This window comes from Antechinus flavipes, chromosome 1 (genome assembly GCF_016432865.1).
Source record: "Antechinus flavipes isolate AdamAnt ecotype Samford, QLD, Australia chromosome 1, AdamAnt_v2, whole genome shotgun sequence".
Lineage (NCBI taxonomy): Eukaryota > Metazoa > Chordata > Mammalia > Dasyuromorphia > Dasyuridae > Antechinus > Antechinus flavipes.
Window position 1 is genome coordinate 625,492,253 of NC_067398.1, and position 24,174 is coordinate 625,516,426.

Genomic DNA, 24,174 nt, shown 5'->3' on the forward strand with positions numbered 1-24,174 from the left:
CCATTCTACTTCTGCAGTGATCCCAGGTATCATAGTTTTTAGACCATTTCTAAACATTACCTTAAGTGTTGATTTTCTAATTGTGAGATCTCTCTCCAATGACCAATGAATAAACATAATATTTTAAGAATTGAATCACAGCAAATTTGATATTCTTAGAATAAATGGAACTAGAAGACAAACAAAAGTTGTATCTAAATGGGAGGATGGCCCATAGTCTCTTCTTGGAGAGGGAAATAAAGAAATTGATGGCATTGATGTTTGTGCTTATCCAAAGGCAACAAGAAGCATCATTTCATGGAGTATCTAGTTATTGTTCTTAGGATTCTAAAGAAGCATTGCAATGAAGACTACCAGGAAGATCACTGTAACTTTGGGGTTAACATCTTTTACAGAAGATGAGTAGCTAGAGAAATTTTATGAAGGACTTGGTAAGACCCTCCAAATTAGATTGATACTCAATGATTTCAAAGCAAAGAGGGCGTAGGGGAAGACAGTAGAAAATAAGCTGAAAAACAGATAGGGATGAAAAAAAAGTAAAAGATGCCAAAGACTTGTAAAATCCATGGAAAGCCTCCCATCCATGAATTGTGAATATTTAAAATGGGATACAGGCACCAAGTTCTGATGGAGGGGATCCAGTGTAGAGGGATAGAGGAACTAAACTGGGTTAGAGCATAGGGACTAGACTTATGCTTTTACTGATACAGGAAAACCCAGATGAGGAAACTGGCTCTATCAACATTGGTTGGCTCTGCAAATTAAAATCCTCAAGAGTTGCCTGAAGTAAAGGACAATTAAGTGACCCGCCCAAGGTTCATATAAATATAATAGGGCAAATCCAGGTCTTCCTGGCTCCAAGATCAAGGTATTCACTCTACCATGATGCTTTTATGGAAAGAAAAGGAACAAATATAATACTTTTGGCCTCCTCAGGTAGTCCCTGAACTAGGTCAGGGATCCATGATAGCATCACACAGTGAATTGTCACGTAAACGGTAGCATTCACTCTGTGGCTAGCCAGACAAGCAGTTTCTAAGCCTAATATTATGAGAGGGAAGCAGCTGGAGAAAATGGCTGACCCAGCCCACATCAGAGCCTCTGGCAGCCCAAGCATGTTAGCAGGAGAGAACAAAACAAATCTGCCAGGGGATGATTAGGGTATATGCTTAGAGAATCATTTTTGGAGAGCAAGGGAATGAGCCTGGTGGCCAGCTCTAAATCATAGGATTATTCCAAAGTCCGCCAGCTGCTGCTGCTACCGTTTCATTCATAAATCTCCCCCAGGTATAATCCCTGTAGAAAATGCCCTTGCTGGAAAGCAAAGAGCCATAAGCATAGCCTTGCAAATGCTAAAGAACTGAAGCCACAAATCTTCTAACCTACTTTTCTAGGGTTTGTATCTGATGATTTACAGCAGCAGCAGCAAAGGAAGCATGACGCTAGAATGAGGGTTTGAGTAAATGGGCATTATTGTGACTAAAAAATCTAAAAAAAAAATTTTGTTTTAGATCTAAAATGGAAGTTCCAGTCATGGAAGTGCTGTGCTATCCATCCTGCCATCTTCACATATGCATACACACATATATGTACAGCATACCCCTCCAAACACATCCTAATTATGAAGATCCAGATTCCTAGAGTAGGTGCTTTTCAAGTATCCTCTCTGAAGATCAGAAATATAGTCCTATAGACAGACAGTTAAATAGAAACCAGGACAGAGAAACCTAGGAGAGAGAATAAGTGAGCTGTCAAGAGAAGGCCTTGGACACTTATAAAACACTTCTGGTGTTAAGCCAATGTCTAGAAATCTGTCACTTAGCTTTTCCCCAGCCTTTCATCAATCCCCTTCCCCAGACTATCAGTGAATGTAAAGTCCTATTTAATGCAAAGTATCCTATCCTTCCCTGGCATGTTTATATTCATTGTATCATAGATTTGGAAGGACCTTAGGGGTTTTCTAATCTAATTCTCCATTTTATAAATGAGAAAACCAAGTGTCAGTGAAATTAAGTGTTTTGCTCAAGGTCATTTTGGAAGTAAGGGGCCAGAATGGACTTAAATCCAGGTCTTTTTACTGCAAAATCAGCACTCATTCCCTTATACTAGAATAAGGACTGGATCTCATTTAAAATGTTAATTTCATTTGGAACCTAGCAGGGTGCTCTGAGAATGCAAGATTTTTTTATTATATATTTGTTAAATTAAGCTGATGGGAACTCCAACATGCCATTCATTAGGGATAAGGTTGATGAGGTGAAATAGCATCCTACAGAACCTAATAAATGGGGAAAAGAGGAGGTGACTTCTAAATAAGGCACAGCATGTTCCCTGCCTTTCTCCCCCACTCCCTATGGTATCCTCCTTTGGTACCAGCCAATCTAGTCAGTCTACAATTTCTTGAGAATAAGATGATTGGTAATGAAGTCAGTAAGCCTTTATTAAAAGCATGCTGTGTAAGGCATTCTGCTGATTATTGGGGGAAAAAAGACAAAACCACACCAAAATAGTCCCAACCTTAAAGGAACTCATACTGTAATGGAGGAAACAATGCAAAAACAAGCATATACAACAAGATAGAGGATAATATGGAAGCAATTTCCAAGTATTAAAGCATTAAAGAGGTTGAAGAAGATAGAATTTTATATAGGACTTGAAGGATTCCAGGAAGACTAGGGGCAGAAATGAGCAGTGTGAGCACTACAGGAATAGGGGATAGTCAGTGGAAATTCATGAAGACAGACTTTGAGAGTTGAATAACTGTAGGTATGAAGCCCAATTTTACTATTGCAGGAAATGGAAGCGGAATTTTGGAGAGATACTTTGAAACCTGTGAACCAAAAAGAATTTGCAGTTGGTTCTGGGACATACTTTTTATATTGCATATTTGAACATGACTGCATTTGACACTGAGGCTTACACAAAATAACCATGTAATGAAGTGTCAACCTCAGTCAGGAAGCTGCCTAACTTCTCCATTCACTCCCTCTGGTCACCCCTTGCTAACTTCCCACTTCACCTTCAGAGAACAGATGTTGTCACTTCTTAGACTAAAAAGAACTGGTCACTCACTCTTCCTTTCTGTTCTGTTTCTGTTTCTCTCCTTGTCTTTCTGTTTCTCTCTGTGTCTCACTTTTTGTCTCTCCCTGTCTCTGTCTCTTTGGTTCTGTTTATATTTCTCTTTCTATCTCTGTCAATCTGTTTCTGTCTGTCTGTCTCTGTTTCTGTCTCTCTCTGTATGTCTTTCTATTTCTCTCTGCCTATTTCTCTCTCAGTCTCTGTCTCTCTCTTTCTATGCTTGCCTGCCTATCTCTCTGTTTGTTCTGTGTCTGTCTGTCTGTCTCTCATTCTTTCTCATTTATTCTCTCATTCTCTCTCTCTCTTTCTCTCTCTCTCTTTCTCTCTCATTCTCTCTCTTTCACCTCCCCACCCCACACACCTAAGCATTATCCTATCTTTCACTGAAGATGCTGTGAAAAAAAAGCAAACCCCCATTAGGAATTAGGGGCTCTGCATTCTGGTCCTGTCTCTGTCACTAAATACATTTATGACTTTAGACAGTTACTTCTCCTTTGTCAGCCTCAATTTTCTCATCTATAAAATTAAAGGGTTAGACTAGATGACTTCAAATATTCCTTTTAAGCTTGAAATGCCATAATCCTTGTCTGAAATGTTTATAATTTCCAGCTAAAATGACTGCCTGAATGGAGACAGACTGCCCAGTTCACCCAAACTAATTCTAGCAAAAATCTGAAATTCATATCAGATTGCATAATGGTCAAGAAATCCAATGAGTAACCACCATAAGTTAATTTCTCCCCCCAACATGGGACTGTCCAAAAAGTCAGGCAGAAGTCCAAAAGCAATTAAAAAGGGGAGCCAATACCTCTGCAAGCAAGCAAGCAAGCAAGCAAGTCTACAGATTTCCAAAGCTCCTAGAGAAGTTCACACAAGAATACAAGTGCATTCTACCCTTGTATTTTTGCCCAATTTCACATTTTTGAAAGAGAAAAACTGCTTGTGAGGAAGTCTCAGAGTGTTTGAAAACATACAGCAAGGGTTCTTAGACAGCAGTATCAACTACTGTGGGTACTACCATTATAGGTACTGTATGTAATAGAGAAGCATGGCAGTACTCAGTGTTAAAGCTCAGATGGAGAGTGTTCTGAGAGTCTTCTATCCCAAGAAGCCATAGTCTTCCCTGAAGATTCAGTAATCTGAACCTCAAAGATTTAGGTGGGGGGAATAGGGAGGAAAGCTGACTCTTAACTCCAAATCAGGAATTAAAACTAAAGAGTTAAGAAAATAGTAATAATAATAATAAAAAACCTCACATATTGTGAGTATCAAAAATTATTGCAAATTCTTCAAAGAAAGAAAGTGACTTTGCAACAATTCAAATGGTAATTCAGAGGAAAAGGAAAAAAAAAGAGATCTACAAGAATTACATGAATATCTAGAAGAAATGAAGCAAGAGATTAAAAAAAATAATAATAAATGCTCTGAAGGAAAGAACTGGAAGGAGAATAGGCAGTCTATAAGAGAAAGTGGTAAATCTTACCCAAGTAATGCACTCCTTGGAAATTAGAATAGATAAAATGGAAATAGCATGGAAAAAAAATCACAAGGTCAAAAAATAGAGGAAATGTAAGATATCTGACATCAGACACATCAGACTGGAAAAAGGATCAAGGAAAGATAATTTAAGACTAATTGGACTCTTCAAAAACTATGATAAGAAAATAAATTTGGACATTTTATGTTAAGAAAGAATACAATGAAAATTGCCTAAAGCTATTAGAACCAGAGGACATCTACAATAATGCCAAAAGGGAAAGCCCCATATCATAGACAATTAAAAAAAAAAGGCTTATTCAGTTATTTCTGATTCTTTGTGAACCTGTTTGGGGTTTTCTAGGCAAAGATGCTGTGAGTGCTTTACCATTTCCTTCACTGATTTATTTTATAGATGAAAGAAGACAGGAAAAAAATGACTACTGAAATATTTTTAAGAGGGCAGAGAAAAACAGGGAAATTTCGATAGAAGTAAAGATAAGCAGGACAATTCTGAAAGAAATGTTTAGAATGTATTATTATATACATGTAAAAATAAGGAGGAGGAAATTTGGATTCAAGATCTCATATGTAATCCTTTTTTTGTGTGTGTGTGATTTCCTGTGTATACAGAAATGCTTTTTTTCCCCCTGTTGTGTGAGTAAAATAAAAGAAAAAAGTAATAAAAGCTATGGATGAAAAATATCTTGCATAATTTTGTTCATTTATGCCATAGTTTTCAAAATGGCAATACATACATTATTTTATTTTGCTCCACAAATTCAGCTCCTTCTCCAACTTTTCCTTTTCTGTGGAGGATAGACACTTTTCTAGTCATTCACAGTTAGAGGCTTTTTCCCCCACTTCCCCTCCCCCCAATATACAATCAGTTGCCCTACCTCCATAGTCTCTCTCAAAAGGCCAGAGACTATTCCATTTTTGACTTTGGAACCTAGTGATTAGCAGAGAGCCTAGTACAGAATAGGGTTCCATAAGGGCTTGTTGTGTAAAGGAATGAATGAAGCAATAGATTCTTAAATACCTCTGTGAGGCACTGTTGATGGGTCAGGTATTATTATCCCCATTTTATTAACACCCTCATTATTGAAGAAGCTTCCATACCAACAACATATGAATAGTTGCCAAGTTCTATGGATGCTACCTTGAAAATGTCTGTTATTTGTTTCGGATTCTTGATTCCCACTGCCACCATCTTGGTTCAGGATTCCTTTACTCTTCAGTTCATATTATTGTAATAACTTTCTAAATGATTTCCCTGTCTCCAGCATCTTTTGCTCCAAGTCATTCTTCATAAAGCTGCTAAGATTATCTTTGTATTATATTATGGAATATTGTTGTTTGGTAACAAATGACCAAGAGGATTATTTCAGAAGGCCTGGAGAGACTTACATGAACTGATGCTGAGTAAAATGAGCAGGGTCAGGAGATCATTATATACTTCAACAATAATACTATATGATGATCAATTCAGATGGATCTGGCCATCTTCAGCAATGAGATGAACCAAATCAGTTCCCATGGAGCAGTAATGAACTGAACCAGCTACACCCAGCAAAAGAACTCTGGGAGGTGACTAAGAACCATTACATTGAATTCCCAATCCCTATATTTTTGCCTGCTGGCATTTTGGATTTCCTGCACAGGCTAATTGAACAATATTTCAGAGTCCAATTCTTTTTATACAGCAAAATAACGGTTTGGTCATGTATACTTATTTATTTTTAATTTATGCCTTAATATATTTAACATCTACTGGTCATCCTGCCATCTAGGGGAGGGGGTAGGGGGAAGGAGGGGAAAAATTGGAATAAAAGGTTTGGCAATTGTCAATGCTGTAAAATCACCCATGCATATAACTTGTAAATAAAAAGCTATTAAAAAAAAGATTATCTTCATATTGCCCAGATCTATCTATTTCACTTTCGTATTCCAATTCTGATTGCTCACAGGATAAAGTAGAAACTCTTTGTTATGGCATTTAAGAAAGTCTCTAATCTGCCTCTAACCTACCTTTCCAGGATATCTTACTGAGTTTTTCTTTATATACTCTGTTGCAAACAAACCAGACTATTATTGTCTCATTTCATTCTACATTCTTTTTCCTTTTCACTTTTATCCAGACCATCCTTCTCTGAAGAGGAAGATAAGGAAGGGAATAGGCATTTGTTTGTTGCCTACCATGTAGCAGGCATGTTATGTACTTTTGCAAATTTTCTCTCATTTGTTCCTCATAACAACAATTCTACATATTAGGCACTATTAGTATTTTCATTTAATAGGTGAAGAAGCAAGACAAACAGAGGTAAATCACTACTTGTTCAGGTTCACATAGCTAGGAAGCACCTAACCGGATTTCAACTGAGATCTTCTTGATTCTGGGTCCAGAACTCTTCTGTCATGTCACCATCTGATACCTCTAGAATGTCCACCCTCCTTATCTGTGTCCAGTGAAATCCTTGTCTAATTTCAAGACTCAATCTAGGTACTATCTCCATCTGGGAAGACTTTCCAGTTTCTATTTGGATATTGTATTTGATGCACAGGGCATAAAGATCTGGCCTTGGAGTCCAGGAGACCTGGATTTAAGTCTTGTATGTTGTGTAGCCCTAGGCAAATCAATAAACCACTCAGTTCCCCAGTAAACTCCCTATACTAATAAAATACCATATCCTTTCTTCCTTCCACCAAAACAAAAACAAAAATAAATCAAATTTGCTAAAAAACAAAAAAGTATCTTTAAGATTCAAAGCACAAATAATAATTCTAAAGGAACTTGTATTATACTTGGTATATGCCTTGATCACCTACTATCTGTGGTATCTGAAAACCTTGCTTTTCCATGCTTACCCATTATAGGTAAGAATAGCCTTTTTTGGATGGCCTGTGTAGCTAGAATAGCTGTGTCTTTAAACGTGATCACATTGAATGATTAAATTTTAGTTTCCTGGTATGGTACTAGTATACTGTCCAGGTTTCACAGGCATACCACAGTAAGGTCAGCACAATGGCTCTATAGACATTCAGTTTAGCAGTCAATCTAATGCCTTTTCTCTCCCACAATTTCCCTCAGAGCCTCCAAAACATTGAGCTGGTTCTGACAATGTGTGTGTCAATGTTACTATCAATGGAGACATCCCTGGAAAGTATAGTGCCAAAATAAGTGAATTTATCCCCAGCATTCAAAACTTCTCCATTTGCTGTAAATGATGGTTCCACATATGGATGGTATGGTGCTGGTTGATGGAGGACTTGTGTTTTGTTGGTATTAATTGTTAAGTCAAAATTACCAAAAGCAGCAGAGAATTGATGTATACTATTGTTGCATCTCAACTTTGGTGATTGCATTGAGTGCACAATCATTTACCAACAAAAGATCATGCACCTCCTCCACTTTAGTTTTGGCTTGTAGCCTTTTCAAGTTAAAGAATTTACCATTAGTGTGTTTAGTGTACTAATGTTATGCCAAGAAACTGAGTCATTTCCATTGGAATTGTCTTAGGAAGATTCTGAAGATCACTTGGCAGGATAAGATAGAAGACACTGAGGTCCTTCCTAGAACTAAACTTCCAAACACTCCAGTTCTAGTGCAGAGAGCTCAGAGCCATTGGCTGGCCACATTGTTCAAATGCCAAAGGTACACTTGCCAAAAAGACTTATAGAAAATTCAGAGGGCAAGTGTTCACAAGATGTCAGAAAAAAACAATACAAGGACAGTCTCAAGGTCTCTCTTGAGAACTTTAGAATTGATTGTATGACATGGGAGACACTGGCACAGGACTGTCCAGCATGGCATGCCCTCATCAGAGAAGGTACTGGACTCTATGAGCAAAATGGAATTGAAGTAGCTTAGGAGAAATGTGAGATATGTAAAACTGGGGAGTCCATCCCAAATGTCCATAGGCACTATTTGTGTCCAACCTGTGCCAGAGCACTCAGAACTCATATTGGTCTGATCAGCCACAGTTGGACATGTTATAACTCGATTATAATATAGTGAGGTCATTTTGGTCCTCTTCGAGAAGGAAGGACAACAACCAACTGACCAGTCAGACTTACTTTCTTGCACATGCTTTCCTTGATGCTATCAAAACGGCAAACATCTTAGTTAGCCCCTATGGTTAACATGATGAACTGAACAAATACATTTCCCCATGTCTTTTCTTCCATGGCTCAAATAAATGGGTCTGGAGTTGTGTGATGTTTTTCTGTTTTAGGCTCAGGTACAGGCAGCAATTCTCACCTGTCCTGGAAGTTTGAGCCATGGTGATCCTCAGAGCCATGATTGCAGATGGGATACTGCATTGATCAACGCTGAAAGGAAGCCCTGAAAAACCAGGCAACTTGGGACTCAATCCCAGCATGAGTTTTGGATATTTATGTAAAACTTTTCTATGGGAACTGAGATAAACTGTTTATATATTTATTATTATACATTTTAAAGTATATATTCTTTGTAAATGGATCTGAGTTACAGAGAGCCTTCCCATATTTGAAACATACCATTAATGGAGTTTGGAGTCATTTTCAGAGAACCTAGACATCCTACATCCCTTTAGCAGTATTGGAGAATCTTTGGAGGAATAAAATGAATGTAATATAACTGGCAGTGAGAACTAGGATAGCCAGGGTTTAACAACAGCAATGACATTTCATTAGTGTTTTAAGATTTATAAAATATTTCCCATATTATATTTCATTTCATCCTTAGAACAACCCTATCAATCAGATATTTGTTATTATTGTTATTGTTCTTATTGCTATTTCCATTTTTCAGATAAGGAAACTGAGACTAAGAGCTTAAGTTGCCCAGGATCCCTGACTAGTCAGTATTTGATGTAATGATTTAAAATCAAGCCTTTTTTACTTCAAGGTCAAAGTTTTATTCACTAGGAAAAAAAAAACACCCAAAACAAAACTCCTGCTCTGAAAAAATTCACATTTTATACAACAGGAATAATTCATGACTGGCTAAAATCTATGAGATAGGAACAATTTCAACTTCCACCTGCCCACATTCTGTTTTCTTTTAGACCAACATTAATTTTCTTTCTGAGTGGTATTAATAGGCAAGTATAAGTTGAACTTTACCACTATCCCTTCCAGATATGGAAGCACTCACTTCATTATCTCGGTCCTTTTCTAAGAAATGTCGAGCAACGTGACTTGGCAGAATGTTGCGAAGCATGTTCTCATTGTGCTCCCTCAGTTCTTTCATCTCATTGATCTCTTCTTTGGCCTGGACACGCCAGAGGAAGTCCAGGCGAGCTGTATATTCCAGCTGTGGGTGTTAAGGGAAGGAAGGGATAGACAGAAGAATAGACACAGAAAGAAAATAATGTGAATTCTTAGGCACTGAAGTTAAATCCACATAGGAAAGTGACATGACTACTTTCTCTGGATTTTTTACACCACTAGATGTGTAATTTATATGTATTCAATTTGATCACAATCTTTTCAGAAAAAGGATGGAGTGGATTACCTTTTAAAATCTCTTCCAGTATTATAATGGAAGGGGGACACAGGATCAAATAATCTCACAGTTGGCCCAATGGAGGAATTCCTCCAACAACATTCCTAACAAGTGTTCATTCAGATATTGCTGCATCATCTCCAGGGATGGAGTACTCACCAATGGCTAAGACTTTCCTTTTTTTTTTTTTTTTTTAATTTGATTTTTTGAAAACTCAAATTGTTTAGAAGTTATTGCTTATACTGAACTGAAATTTATTTCCCACAACTTTCAGTCATCAATGCTGTTCTGCCCTCTGAATTCTCATAGAAATGCATCCAAAGAAAGAACTGATAAATAGAACTATGGATAGGATGATATTACCTATCTATGTATGTATATATATTTGTGTCTAATGGTACCTATTTCTAATGTGGGGGAAGAAAAAAGTTATAACTTTATTATTTAAAAGGAATAGCAAGCTATACATAAGAGATTTGCAGCTTCATGTGAAATATTCCTTCCCCTCTCCCACTCCATGCTTGATTTATTTTTTTTTAAGTTCAGAATACAACTACACTTTTTAAAATATTCCTTTTCATTTACTCACTGATTCAAACACACTTCTCTTTCTAAAATTTTTATTTCTACCAAAGGCACCAGAATCAATATCAGTAATTGTTTTGTTATTGTTGTCTTATTGTTTTCAACTCTTGTTTAATTCTTATTAAGTCAATGTTTTTTTGAATCTATTGCTTTCTCCCTAGTCTTAAAGACTTGAAATTGCATCACTGCTTACCCAGACTATGGCAACAACCTCCTTTTGGTCCCTCCTTTCTATCCTATTCTTCATAGGGACCCAATTGAGATGCTCAAAACATAGATCTGACCATAGCATTCTACTCAAGACTCTTTAGGAATTTCCTAGATAGGGATCTCTATCTTTTATCCCTATCTTTACTCCTTTTTTAAAAATAACTTTTTATTGACAGAACCCATGCCAGAGTAATTTTTTTACAATGTTATCCCTTGCACTCACTTCTGTTCTGATTTTTCCCCTCCCCCAGATGGCAAGCAGTCCTTTACATGTTAAATAGGTTACAGTATATCCTAGATACAATATATGTGTGCAGAACCAAACAGTTCTCTTGTTGCACAGGGAGAATTGGATTCAGTAGGTATAAATAACCCGGGAAGAAAAACAAAAATGCAAGCAGTTTATATTCATTTCCCAGTGTTCTTTCTTTGGGTGTAGCTGCTTCTGTCTATCCTTGATCAATTGAAACTGAATTGGATTTCTTTATTGAAGAGATCCACTTCCATCAGAATACATCCTCAAACAGTATCGTTGTTGAGGTATATAATGATCTCCTGGTTCTGCTCATTTCACTTAGCATCAGTTCATGTAAGTCTTGCCAGTCCTCTCTGTATTCATCCTGCTGGTCATTTCTTACAGAACAATAATATTCCATAACATTCATATACCACAATTTACCCAACCATTCTCCAATTGATGGGCATCCATTCATTTTCCAGCTTCTAGCCACTACAAACAGGGCTGCTACATACAGGTCCCTTTCCCTTCTTTAGTATCGCTTTGGGGTATAAGCCCAGTAGAAACACTGCTGGATCAAAGGGTATGCACAGTTTGATAACTTTTTGAGCATAATTCCAAATTGCTCTCCAGAATGGCTGGATGTGTTCACAATTCCACCAACAATGTATCAGTGTCCCTGTTTTCCCACATCCCCTCCAACATTCCGCATTGTCTTTCCCTATCATTCTAGCCAATCTGACAGTTCTGTAGTGGTATCTCAAGTTGTCTTAATTTGCATTTCTTTGATTAATAATGATTTGGAGCATATTTTCATATGTCTATAAATAGTTTTAATTTTTTCGTCTGAGAATTGTCTGTTCACATCCTTTGACCATTTATCAACTGGAGAATGGCTTGATTTCTTATAAGTTAGAGTCAATTCTCTATATATTTTGGAAATGAGGCCTTTATCAGAACCTTTGACTGTAAAAAAATATTTTCCCACTTTATTGTTTCCCTTCTAATCTTGTCTGCATTTGTTTGTTTGTATAAAAACTTTTCAATTTGATATAATCAAAATTTTCTATTTTGTGGTCAATAGTGATCTCTAGTTCTTCTTTGGTCATAAATTCCTTCCTCTTCCACAGGTCTGCTTCTGTCCTGAATCCTAAATATAAATGTAAACATCACTGGGTAGCATTTCAAGTCTTTTGAAATCTAATTCCAACCTTTTTTTTTTTTTCAGGCTTAAGTCTACATTCTCCCTTATCAATTATGTGTTCCATCAGACTGGCCCATTTGCTGTTCTTGGTACAAGATAATCTAGATACTTCTCCAGACCTGTGTTGAGGTTATCTGTCATCCTTGCCTAGGATGCACTCCTTTCTCACTTCTGTCACCAAGAATTTCCAGACTCCTTCAAGACTTAACACAAATTCTATCTTGTTTACAAGGACTTTTCTATCTAGGTGACTGCTAGAACCCTAACAACATAGAAATTACTTTCCATTTACTTTTTATATATTATGTATTTATCTGTGAAAATATTGTTTTCCCCAGTAGAATGCAAATTCCTTGAGAGTAAGAACTGATTTTGGGTGGGGAGACATGGTATGGAGTCTTTGTGTTTTGAATGTTTAGCACAATGTCTGACACACAGTAGGTAATTAAATAATGCTATTGAATGAATATTATCAAACCAGGTGCCTTATTAACTCTTGTTTGATTCTTAGAAAGTCAGATTTGTAGAAGAGGTTTTAGATTTTTACTATGTGCCCAAGAAGGCAGAACTAGACAAAATGGGCATAAGTGAAACATGGAAAAATTATTCTTGATATGAGAACAAATTATTAATAAGTTACACTATTATTCAAGTGTTTAAAAGGAAGGAAAGCAATCATTTATTAAGTATTTACTATATGCCAGACAGGGACAGTAGGTGGCTCAGTAGATAGAGCACTGAGCCTGGAGTCATTTGGATCTGAATTCAAATCCAACCCCAGATATTTACTAATTATGCGACCCTGGATGTAGCAAACTACTCCATTATATTTGCCAAGAAAACTCAAAATGAGGACAAAGTTGAATAAGAGCAATCTACTCAACAACAAATATGTGAGGTACTATGATAAGTGCTTTTAAAATATCTCATTTGATCCTTTCAACAACCTAAGCAATGACTTACCCAAGGTCATAGGGCTAGTAAATAGCTACTGCATTTAAACTCAACTCTTCCCCACTTAGTGTCCAGTGATGTACTCACCATATCAACTAGTCACCTCTAAATTTTAGCCATTATGGCTTCCTTCCAGCTTTGAAATTCTGTCTTTCTACTTCTTCACTCAGGATTTATCCCTCTTTTTTCACTGTGTCCTACAGTTTCTTATCCATTCACATAAGTATATAGTTGAATAAAACTATGTAGTTAGGTAAAAGAAAGAACTAAGTATAACATGGAAAGAATTAGATTAGATGGTGACTAGAGTCTCTTTTACTTGTGAAATTCTATGATTCTGTACTTCTATCATTTTTGTCATGAAGAAAAATTATTCTGAATTTAACAAACATCCAAAAAAAAAAATCTCCATAGGCAAAATAGAAGAGGAAAAAAAAAGATCACAAGTAAAAATGTAAATCTATGTTACTTATAGTCTGCTTTTTTTTTTTTAAAAAAAGCACATGATAAATTTTATAGCTTTCAAAGTTTTACAGACTTTCAAAGCTGTCCTTAGTATCTGCTTTTCCTTCTGACATAATCATTTAAAAATGTTTCATTTGCCTTTTTCCCTTTCTTATTTTCTTTTTTTAGCTCCCTTCTCTGCCCTGAACTTCCCCCTCACCAAATTAAACCAAACCAAACCAAAACAAAAACAAAGAAAAATTCTCATAAAAAGTATCATAGGTTAAGCAAAACAAATCCTAACATTTGCTTTATTCAAAACAGTCTTATCACCCTTTTTCAAGAGGTGAGTAGCATGCTTCCTTGGGAGTCTATAGGAGTTATAATCATTATTTTGATCAGAATTGTTAAATCTTTCAAAGTTGTTTCTCCTAGTGTTATTAGATAATTTGTTCTCTTGGATCTGCTCATTTCATTTATCATCAGTTCATACAACAGTTTTTTTGAAACTGTACCAGTCATTTCTCATAGGACAATAATATTCAATTATATTCATATACCATAATTTGTCCAATCATACCTTAATTGTTGGGCAGCCCTTTAGTTTCAAGTTTTTGTTACAACAAAAATCATTGTAAAAATATTTTATATATGAATCTCATTCCTCTTTCTTTCAGCATTTTGGGCAATGGGGAATTTCCGGCTCAAAGATATGTAAAATTTTGTGACTTTTGCTGTACAAATTCATAGCTACACCAACAGTGTATTAGTATACTTTCCAAATATTTCCCATTTTCTTTATTCTGTCATCTTTATCATTCTGATAGTTGTGAGATGATTTATTGAATAAATGGAGAATTTTTCATGTGATTCTTTTTCTATTATTTTAAGAGCATAAACTTTTGACCCAGGGTACCACAAAATGGGGCTCCTAACCACAAAGACATCTGGCTTAAACAGATTAAAATAAATTCATTCTTAGCTGGATTGACTCCTGTCACTGAAGGAAGATAATGGGCTTTATCTTAGTCCAAATGTCACTTCTAATTGGACAAATAAGGATAAATCCTATAGAGAGAGATACTTCAATGGAAAGAGCATTGGGATCAAAGGCAGAGAACTGGGGTTTCAATCTTAGTTCTGATACTTACTAGTTGAGTGGGCAAGTTATTTAACTTAGCTAGCCCTCAATATCCTCAACTATAAAATGAAGAGGTTGGATTGGATGGCTTCTGATATTCTCTTTAGTCATGTATCTACGACCCCTTGACTTCCTGGAGTTGATTGTTTTCCACAAGGAAATTCTAAGCCAAGGAAAGATATTTTAAAAACTCAGTAGGCAAAAGATAATTTACATTCAAGGCATATAAATAAGCAGATATTGTAACTGAATTATAATGCAGGCTGACTGCACTGATATGACATTCTTGGCATCAGATTTTAATGTTCTGGGACAATTTTCTACAAGAACGCAAAGGTTCCACTGTACACAATTAAGAAAAATGTGAATTTCTGACATTGGGATTTTTTGTTATTTTCCACTGTGTCTGGATAATCTCTCTAGGAATATTTGGTGAAACAAAATATGTCAAGATGTTAGAAAAATTTTGTGAAGATTAGAAAATTTCTCTGAAAAAAGTAATGATCTAACAACTCAAAAACAATGACATTTGGGAAAAAATATTGGAAATAGAAAGTATTTTATATAGAGAATTCAGAATAAATTAATAGTAAGTAAAAGATAATCAGCTCTGGCACATTAAGGAGTTTAAAGTGAGCTAGGTTCCTTTTGGGGATCAAGCAGCATGACAAAGTTCTATACTTAAAATCAGACAAATTAGACTGGATTCTAATCTTATCCATGATATTTGGTATGTGGGAATTAAGAGAAATTACCTACTGAGGAACTCAATTTTCTAATCAGTGAAATGAAGGGAACTGGCTAAAATAAAAGATGCCTGAACTTTCTGTGTCTTGGGACTTCTTTGGCTATCTGCTTAAATCTATGGATTCCTCAGAATAATGTTTTAAAATAATTTGTGGAAATGCTAAATTTATTTAGAAGTAAATCTCAATAAGCATGTATGTATTTCCCATCCTGATTCACAGATCTCCTAAAATCTATTCATAGATCTTTTGACAGTCTTTGAACTTTAGTTTAAGAAGCCTTGGTGATCTTATGATGCCCCAATTCTATGAAGTTTAGATCCCTCCTCTTTAAAATGAAGGCACTAACTCTCATCTAAAATCCTATATAAATAAGAGCTATTATTCTCATAAAGATATATGGTGTATAGTTCTCATACCCTCAGGTCAAGTTACAAGAAGACCTCAGAAGCCCACTTTGCTCTCTGGGATTTCTATCACGTTTTTTTTTTGGGGGGGTACTTCAATATTACTTAGCTTGGGAGAGGGAAGTATGGCTGGAGAGACAGAGATGTGAGAAAGAAAGAGACAGAGACAGAGAAAGAGACAGAGATCAGAGAGGGAGAGGGGAGGTGGAGAGAGAGAGAGAGAGAGAGAGAGAAGAGAGAGAGAGAGAGAGAGAGAGAGAGAGAGAGAGAGAGAGAGAGAGAGAGAGAGAGAGAAGAGAGAGAAAGAGGAGGGGAGAAAAAGAGGGAGTTAGGGAAAGGGTAGGGGAAGGTGGAGGGAGAAGAAATGGGGAAGGAGAGGGGGAGGGGAAGAGGAAGGGAGAAGGGGAAGAAGAAGGAGAGAGGAGGAAGGAAGAGACATACACAAAGGGACTAAGAGAGACAAAGAGAGAAAAAGATAAAGAGAGACAGAAACAGGGAGAGAGACAAAGAGGTGGAGACAGAGACAGAGAAAGAGCACACTTTAACTCAGTTCAAAAGCTGGGAAGGAAAGACGGGGCTAAGATAAGAGCTTCAAATTGAAAGCCTCAAGTCCCCTATAAACATCAGCGATATTAGAAAAAGATCACAAAAAGGCACTGTATTCCATCTTATATGAAGTCTACCCATTCTTATTTCTTCCTTTAGGAGACCTGAAAATGTCTTGTAAACAGCCTCATTAGTGCCTGTCATATTCCATGGAATTCATGGCAGTAGATTCTCCTTCTATGGTAAATGATGAAGTTGGGGCAGAGGATGATTCCTCCCTTGTACTCCTTGATCCCCTCATACACACACACATCCCCAAGGCTTCTGAGTGAGTCATCTGTGAGGCTGGAAATGTAACCAAATGGTGCTGCTTCTCAGTTTGATCTTTCCCTCACCTGCCTTGGAGGTGGGAGTATTTAGCATATCACTTTCACAGAGATACTAGATGAAATTTCCCAATTATTGCGTTACATAACTACCTTGGTGACTTGGCAGAATTCTAATTACATATGCTCACAGTCGATCTTTCTGCGTAAGAAGGATCAATGGTTATTATTAAGCACTTTAATAAAAATAGAGAGACATGAGTCACAAAAAGAAAAGAGGGGTAGCAGGTAACAAGCACAAGAGTGGGAAGATTCTGTTCTGGATGGGGTACAATGAATAATAACTTGGCAGAAGCTATAGTTAGATGACAGTGAGCATGATGCATTTCTTCAGAGGGGGTATTTGTTTAAGACAGAGAGGTACTAAACTTTGCACAGAGCCCCAGTTCTACAACTAACATCTTTGGCTCTCATTTTCCTTGTATAGGAAAAAAAACTGAAAAGTATAAATTATTAGCATTTATTGTTGACATTAGTTCAATCATTTGATAGAATGTAAGCTCCTTGAAGGTAGGGACTTTTATTTTTGTCTGCCTGGTGAAGTGCCTAGCAGAGTTCCTGGCATAAAAAGGTAATAATGCTAGTTGATTGATTGACTGAATGAATCTTCTTTAAAACCCTGACCAGTAGATTATCTTTTTTTTTTTTTTCTTCTTGATTATCACCAAGGACTTCATGGAAGAGGCAGGGATGGTGAAGTGTCTAGAAGTAATGGTTGTTGAACTGATTTGGAGTGATAGGACCTTGGTTTAAGCTTTAATACTGCCAGTTACTAGTCATGGGTTAAGTCACTTAAAATCTTGATTCCTTCCTGTATAAGATTGGCATAGTGAGAGTTGTATTATTTCCTAGTGTTCTTGCAAAGTATATAGGTAACCTAGGATTATATGTATTCTTTCCTATCAGTCTAAAACTGATCTGACTTTTTTTTTCTTTTTGGATAATTTTGAAAGTAGTCATATTGAAGAATGTCATGTCCACAGCCCCCTGTTCTGAATTCTAAGAGATGATATAAGGTCAGAAGACAAGATTCCTGCCCTCAAAGATTATACATATAGACACAACATTTGGTTACTTTGGGTTGGATGAGTGGGAATGATGAACTTCTGACATAAGTTGAAAGTTTCAGAAGAGATTAGTATTTTATACTAAAACCATTATTTTTAATTATTAACTCATGCTGATTTTAAATAAACTTTTAAGATTCTCAAAAAAGTGCTTTAATTTTTAACATTCAAAAATTGAACTGGTTCTGGGAATATTTTTGAAAGGCATAAAACTCAAACATGGATTTTGTGCTATTCACCAGTATTCATCATATGACTTAAGATATCTGGAAGATATTTCCCTTGTTACTTCTGCCTTGAAGAATCCCTAGTTTTATCCAAAGTTAAGCTCAACTGCTACCTTTTAAATAAAATTCTTCCTGGTTCCCCCTTGCCTCCAATGCTAATATTCCTCTTTCCCAAACTTATTTTTGCTTTGTATATTTTAATCATAGGTACATAATCATGACATATAACATAATATATATGCATATATATGAATACATATATACACATATATAAATAAATCCTTATCTATCTATACCTTTTTGTCTATCTATATCCTATCCAGTTTATACTTGCACACAGCCCTGGTATAAATACTAAATATATAGAATATGTATAAATATATGATATATATATAAATTATATATTAAATATTTTATATAGAAATGTATAACAAATATATTTATCTGTTACATACACATATGTGTATATAGATATACATATTTTATGTAAATACATATATCTATTTACCTACCTATTTATCTATATATAGGAGAGAAAGAGAGAAGAGGGAGAAGAAATAGAGGAGGAACAAGGAGGTGCAGGAGAGGAAGAGATGAATAGGCGTGTATCAAATGGCCTTTCTTGATTCTAGATGACTACATGTTCTAGCTCAACATTTGATTGGTGGCAGATAATGAGACCTTTGGCTGCTTTCATCAGGCTATGTGCATGTACAGTCTAGGAAAAACTCGGTGCTTTGGAAGAGTTGAGTATTATACTTTTAAACAAGGGTGCAGCTCTGTCCTCGGTTCTTCTTTGGACTTTCCATGAAATAAGGATCTCACCTGAAAGGGTCAGCAAAGTGTATCTTACCCATTTTAATTCTGCCTGCCATTTGAACATGTGGTAATTAAAGACTATCCTGCCTAGGTGAGCCTGATCTTGGGATTGTAGCTACCTCTTCTGTGTATATTCTTTTTTTCCTAACCTTAGATGAACAAGTATTAATCCTGAGATGAATATATTCAAGCTTGAAGGCCACCTCATGAATTTGAGAAACATGAATATTCTAGTTCCTCTATTGTTACTGGCTTTAGTTTGGAAGAACCTTTGGCATCTACTCTAGCTCTCTCGGAGAAGATCTTCCCAATCCTGGTCTGATTTACCAGAAGATATAGGCTTTGAGGGAAATAATGCTGAGCTGAAGGGAAATGTAATCTGTAAGTTTATAAAGTGTTTCAAGTTTAGATGGCTGTAAATATCAATGTACTAGCATAGTATAATAACATAGTACTTAGTACTGATGCTTAATTTGTTTGTCAATACATACTTGTGAGAATTTTGTCTTAAGTATTTCTTTTGTGTATAGGAAATAAATACCTATCCCGTACCAGATACTTTAAGTATCTGGTACGGGATAGGTATTTATACTTATTGTATGATAAGTACTTTTCTATTCCCCTCTTTGGATGAGATATTAGACATGAGCTAAAGTTTAAGTTTTAATACATTTTACTGGTGTTGGAGTTTAATGAGTCCAAAAATATTACAAAGGAAGCCTTAAGCCTTTTCATTAGAAGTCAGACTGATGAACAAATGAGCCTTGTTCTAACTGGTTGTGGGGGCCACTTAGTGGATGAAAGAGGAGGGTAAGTCCCTTGGCTTCATTCATTCATTGTTTTGTCTGTCTGTCTATCTATTCATTTGTTTATTGCTTCCCAAGTTAAAACTCTTAGAGGGAAGGGACACTTTTTTTTTTTTGTTATTTGTACTCTAAATGCCTGATATGTCTAGAATAAATGATAAATGATGGTTTACTGATTAAACAGTAGAATTAATTTCCTCAGACTTACTAGTTTCCTCATTTTTGGGGATGTTTAAGAATAAGTTAAATGATATTAATTGGGGATTTTATAGAGGAACATCATGCTGATGGAGTGCTAAACATGGAGACAGGAAGACCAGAGTTCAAATCCAATATCAGAATCTTACTCACTGGATGTCCAAGATAAAGTCATTTATTTCCACCTCTCATAGTTTCTTCAACTATAAAATGGAGATTTTAATAGAATTTACCTCTTATGATTGTTGTGAGGATGAAATGAGATAATAGTTATAAAATTCTTTGCACACTTTAAAGCATTATGGAATGATAGATACTATTATTACTATTTATTAGACATCTCCTTCCCCACCTCCAGCACTTGCAATATCAAGATTTTTTCATAAATTCATTAGGTTGTATGTGAGACAATTAGATAACACATTGTTTTTGTAAATTGGCTGGACTTATTCTTAGGGCCTATTCTTAGGAATAACTAAATTCTTCCCCCCAAATAGGCATATTAATAACATTACTGACCAATTTAACAAATGACATTTATTCTGTTTCATGATGGTTTTGAGAGAAGGAGAAATTTCTTTTTTCTGAAAAATCAGAAACTGGATTCCTCTGATGCTGCTTAATTCCAGAAGGCAGAACTGGGGCCAGTGTCAGCAACAATGGGAAGGTACACCACAAGGAATATTGAATATCCCATCTTTGGAGAGTGTTTAAACATCTATGTGATATTGAAAATTTGTGGTTCAGGTAAGGTTTCAATTAAATGATCTCTAATTTCTCTTCTAACTCTGAGAGTCAGTATTTCATCTGTTAGTTTTTGTTTATCCTGTATCATATAGCATCTTTTATTTTGAAGTTATCAAAGTCCACTTTTTAATTTCTCTCATCCAATCCAAGTTAGTGTAATGCAAACCAATCCAACCCAGCCCAGACTTTTGCCATTGTCCATCATCCCTTTCTGGATACTCTCTCTTCTCCAGATTTTCTTAATATGACTCTTTTTGTTCTGTTTCTACCTTTCTGACCACTTCTTTCTTCTCAGTTTCTTTTGGTAGCTCTTCCTATAGATCCTACCCATTTAACATAGGTGTCCACAAAGTTTTTTCCTAGATCTTCATCTTAAGTTTTCCTTCTAACCTCATTTGATGATCTTCACAGTTCCCATGGATTGAACTACCATCTCTATGCAGAAGACTTATTTATTTCACCTCCCTTCTCCCAAGCTCCAATTTTACCTAACTGATTGTTAGACATCTTGAATTGAATGTCTTATTGACATCTTAAAGTCAACATTTCAAAATTTCATTTTTTTTGAATCCTTCCTTCTTTTAAACTTTTAAAATTATTTTCAAGGGTACCACCATCTTCCCAGTTGCCTAGATTTGAACTCTAGATATCACCTTCGACTCCTCATTTGAGTCACCCTACATATCATCTTTGGGGACTATAAGTCAGGTAGTATGGGAAGGCCTGGGAAGAAAGGAAGCAAGCACATGTGCTTGATATGATGTGCTGTGTTTAATCTTGGGCAAATCATTTCATGTCTATGAATCTCAATTTTATCCTCAAATAAACATGATGACATCTCTATCCTATTTCATTATGTGTATACATAGGAAAGCACGTTATACTCAGTTGAGAGAATTATAGTGTATAAGGGATCATTGTGATTTTAAGATTTTCAAGAGTCCATGATTTTCCTGATAGTAGAAAACTGCCTCTATTGGGATCTTCTCTATTATCATCAGAGCTCTATAACTTATAAAATAACTATTCAAAGTTCCCTGAAACTCAAATGACAGCAGTAAGATTTGACTTCAATAATTTTATGAAATATAGATAGCATTTATTATTAATGGGAAGTTATTTGGTCTGCATCATCTAGATTGTATTGAATTAATTCAATATTCTACTTTAACTGATACATGAAAACAACAGTCTTATTTCCTCTAACTTTACTTTTTCAAGTTCTTTGGCAATATTTTTCACTTTCAGACTTGGCCCAATCTTCTCATTAGCTAAGTTTAAATTGAGTTACAAATTACTGCCAAAAACCCCCAATATATATAATGATTACAACAACATAAATAAAAGTAGAAAGAAAAACAACTAAAACACCTCTGAACATTATATAATTATAGTGACTAGGTTTGGTCCTAAAAATGAGAAAAGAAAATCTACATTCTTCTCTTGTTTGCAGAATCCAGGCTCTATGGATATAGAACATTGCATATCATGTCAGATTAGGTTGCTGTGTTAATTAGTTTTATTGAATCCCCTTTTCTCCTTTATTTTCTTCTTTTATGTGGAATAGGCATTTTATATGGTGCCTAGTATGTGCCAGGCACTATGTAAGCACTTTATAATTTTTTTTTGTCATTTGATCCTTAATCAATAAATTAAGAAACATTTATTAAGTGCCTCCTAGGAATCAAATACTATGCTAAGCACTGTGGATACAAAAGGAGGTAAAAAAAAATTTCTTACACTCTAGTGGGAGAGACAATATGCTAACAAATCTGAACAAAACATATAGGGGATAAATAACAGAGGTAAGACATTAAAATTAAGAGGGTGTAGGAAAGGCTTCTAGAAGGGATTTTAGATGGGACTTAAACAAAGTTAGTAGATGGAACAGAAGAAGGAAAGCATTCTAGGTACAAGGAACAAATGGACAAAAAGCCCACAGTTGAGAACAGGAATGTCTTATTCATGGAACAACCAGAATGCCTGTATTATTGGATTTCTATCCATGTATGAGATAGAGAATAAGATTATAAGAAGACTAGAAAGGTAAGAGAGGTCTGTGTTGTGAGGGGACATGTGAAATAGTCAGGAAAGGGGAGATTGTAGCAGAAGGCACTTGAATGACAGGAGCTAAGGAACAGGGGAGAAGTGAGAACTCTTGATAAATGGCCTCATTTTTTTTTAAATGAGGCAAAGTTTTCAGCTGAGAGAATGGGGGAATGGGAAAGGATGAGAAGATTTGGAACTACTGTGGAGAATGGGATATTGAATTGATAAAGGAGGTATGATTGCCTAGTGGCAATGATGTCCCTGGCATTAAATAACATAAATTTGTTTTTATTTTCCATTTTTAATTTTTCAAAGCTTTTATTTTTAAAACATATGCATATAGTTTTCAGCATTCACCCTTGCAAAACTTCATGTTCCAAATTTTCTTCTCCTTCCCTTCTTTCCAGCCCCTACCCCAGATGGCAAGTAATCATATATATATATATATATCAATACATAAATTTATTTAAAAAAACTACTAAGAATGATTATATGGTTTTCTCTATCTTCAGTAGGAGGGAATATGTTGGTGAATGGTGAGAGTGATCCAAATTTGAGGATTGGCTGTGTTTAATCAGGAATATGATAAGGAGGTTTACAGATATGAACTGATTCATCAAGAAGTCAAGATGGGGAGAGGGAGAGGAAAGGATGCTTTGAGAGAGAATTGAGAGGTCAAGGAATTAGAGAACATGGTGTGAAGAGTAAGGTTTTGTAAGGGAAGGCAGAAGGAGATATTAAAAGCCAATAGATAAAAGACTGGACAAGAGTGTTTCAGAATTTTTGAACATAGACAGGAGATGACGAGATCAAAGTATGATCACAGTTGTGTGCAGCTGACTTGAGGTGGAGGAGAAGCTTGTGGAAAATGAACAGTAGCTTGAAGAACTAAATATTCAGGGTATTTAAGGGAGAGTTAATATGTTGAAGTCCCTTAGGAGAAGGGCAGGATTTGGAGAGGAGAGAAAAAATGAGTCCCATATACCAAACTCACTGAAGAAAGAAAGGGAGTTATCTGGGAGTGCATACATATCTACCAGGATTTTTATTGGGTGGTAGATGAAACAAGAAACAATTTCAAAGGGAGATATTATTAATGATGGAGATTGGGGAGGGCTTGCAAGTGGCAATGGGGAATAGAACAACCTTGTGAAGAAAGTGTTGTTATTACCCCATTTTACAGTTGAGAAAATAGAATTCATTGATTTGCTCAATATCACATAGCTAAAGGTCTGAGACTAGATTTAGACAGTCTTTCTGACTTCAGATCCAGTGTTCATCCACTATGCCACCTAGCTGCCTATGTTATGGGGAATGACATAGGCAAAGGACAAAAAATATATTAGAAAGTGAAG

At 35.8% G+C, this 24,174-nt stretch overlaps 1 protein-coding gene across 2 annotated transcripts in view; it reads right to left on the reverse strand.

The window, feature by feature from the left end:
- Positions 1–24,174, reverse strand: part of ADCY8 (adenylate cyclase 8) — a 397,348-nt gene that overhangs the window by 34,664 nt on the left and 338,510 nt on the right. For both annotated transcript variants that reach the window (XM_051971100.1, XM_051971099.1), the window contains one exon: positions 9,695–9,853. In XM_051971100.1, the coding sequence (XP_051827060.1) occupies positions 9,695–9,853 (159 nt within the window). The remainder of the gene's footprint in view (positions 1–9,694; positions 9,854–24,174) is intronic.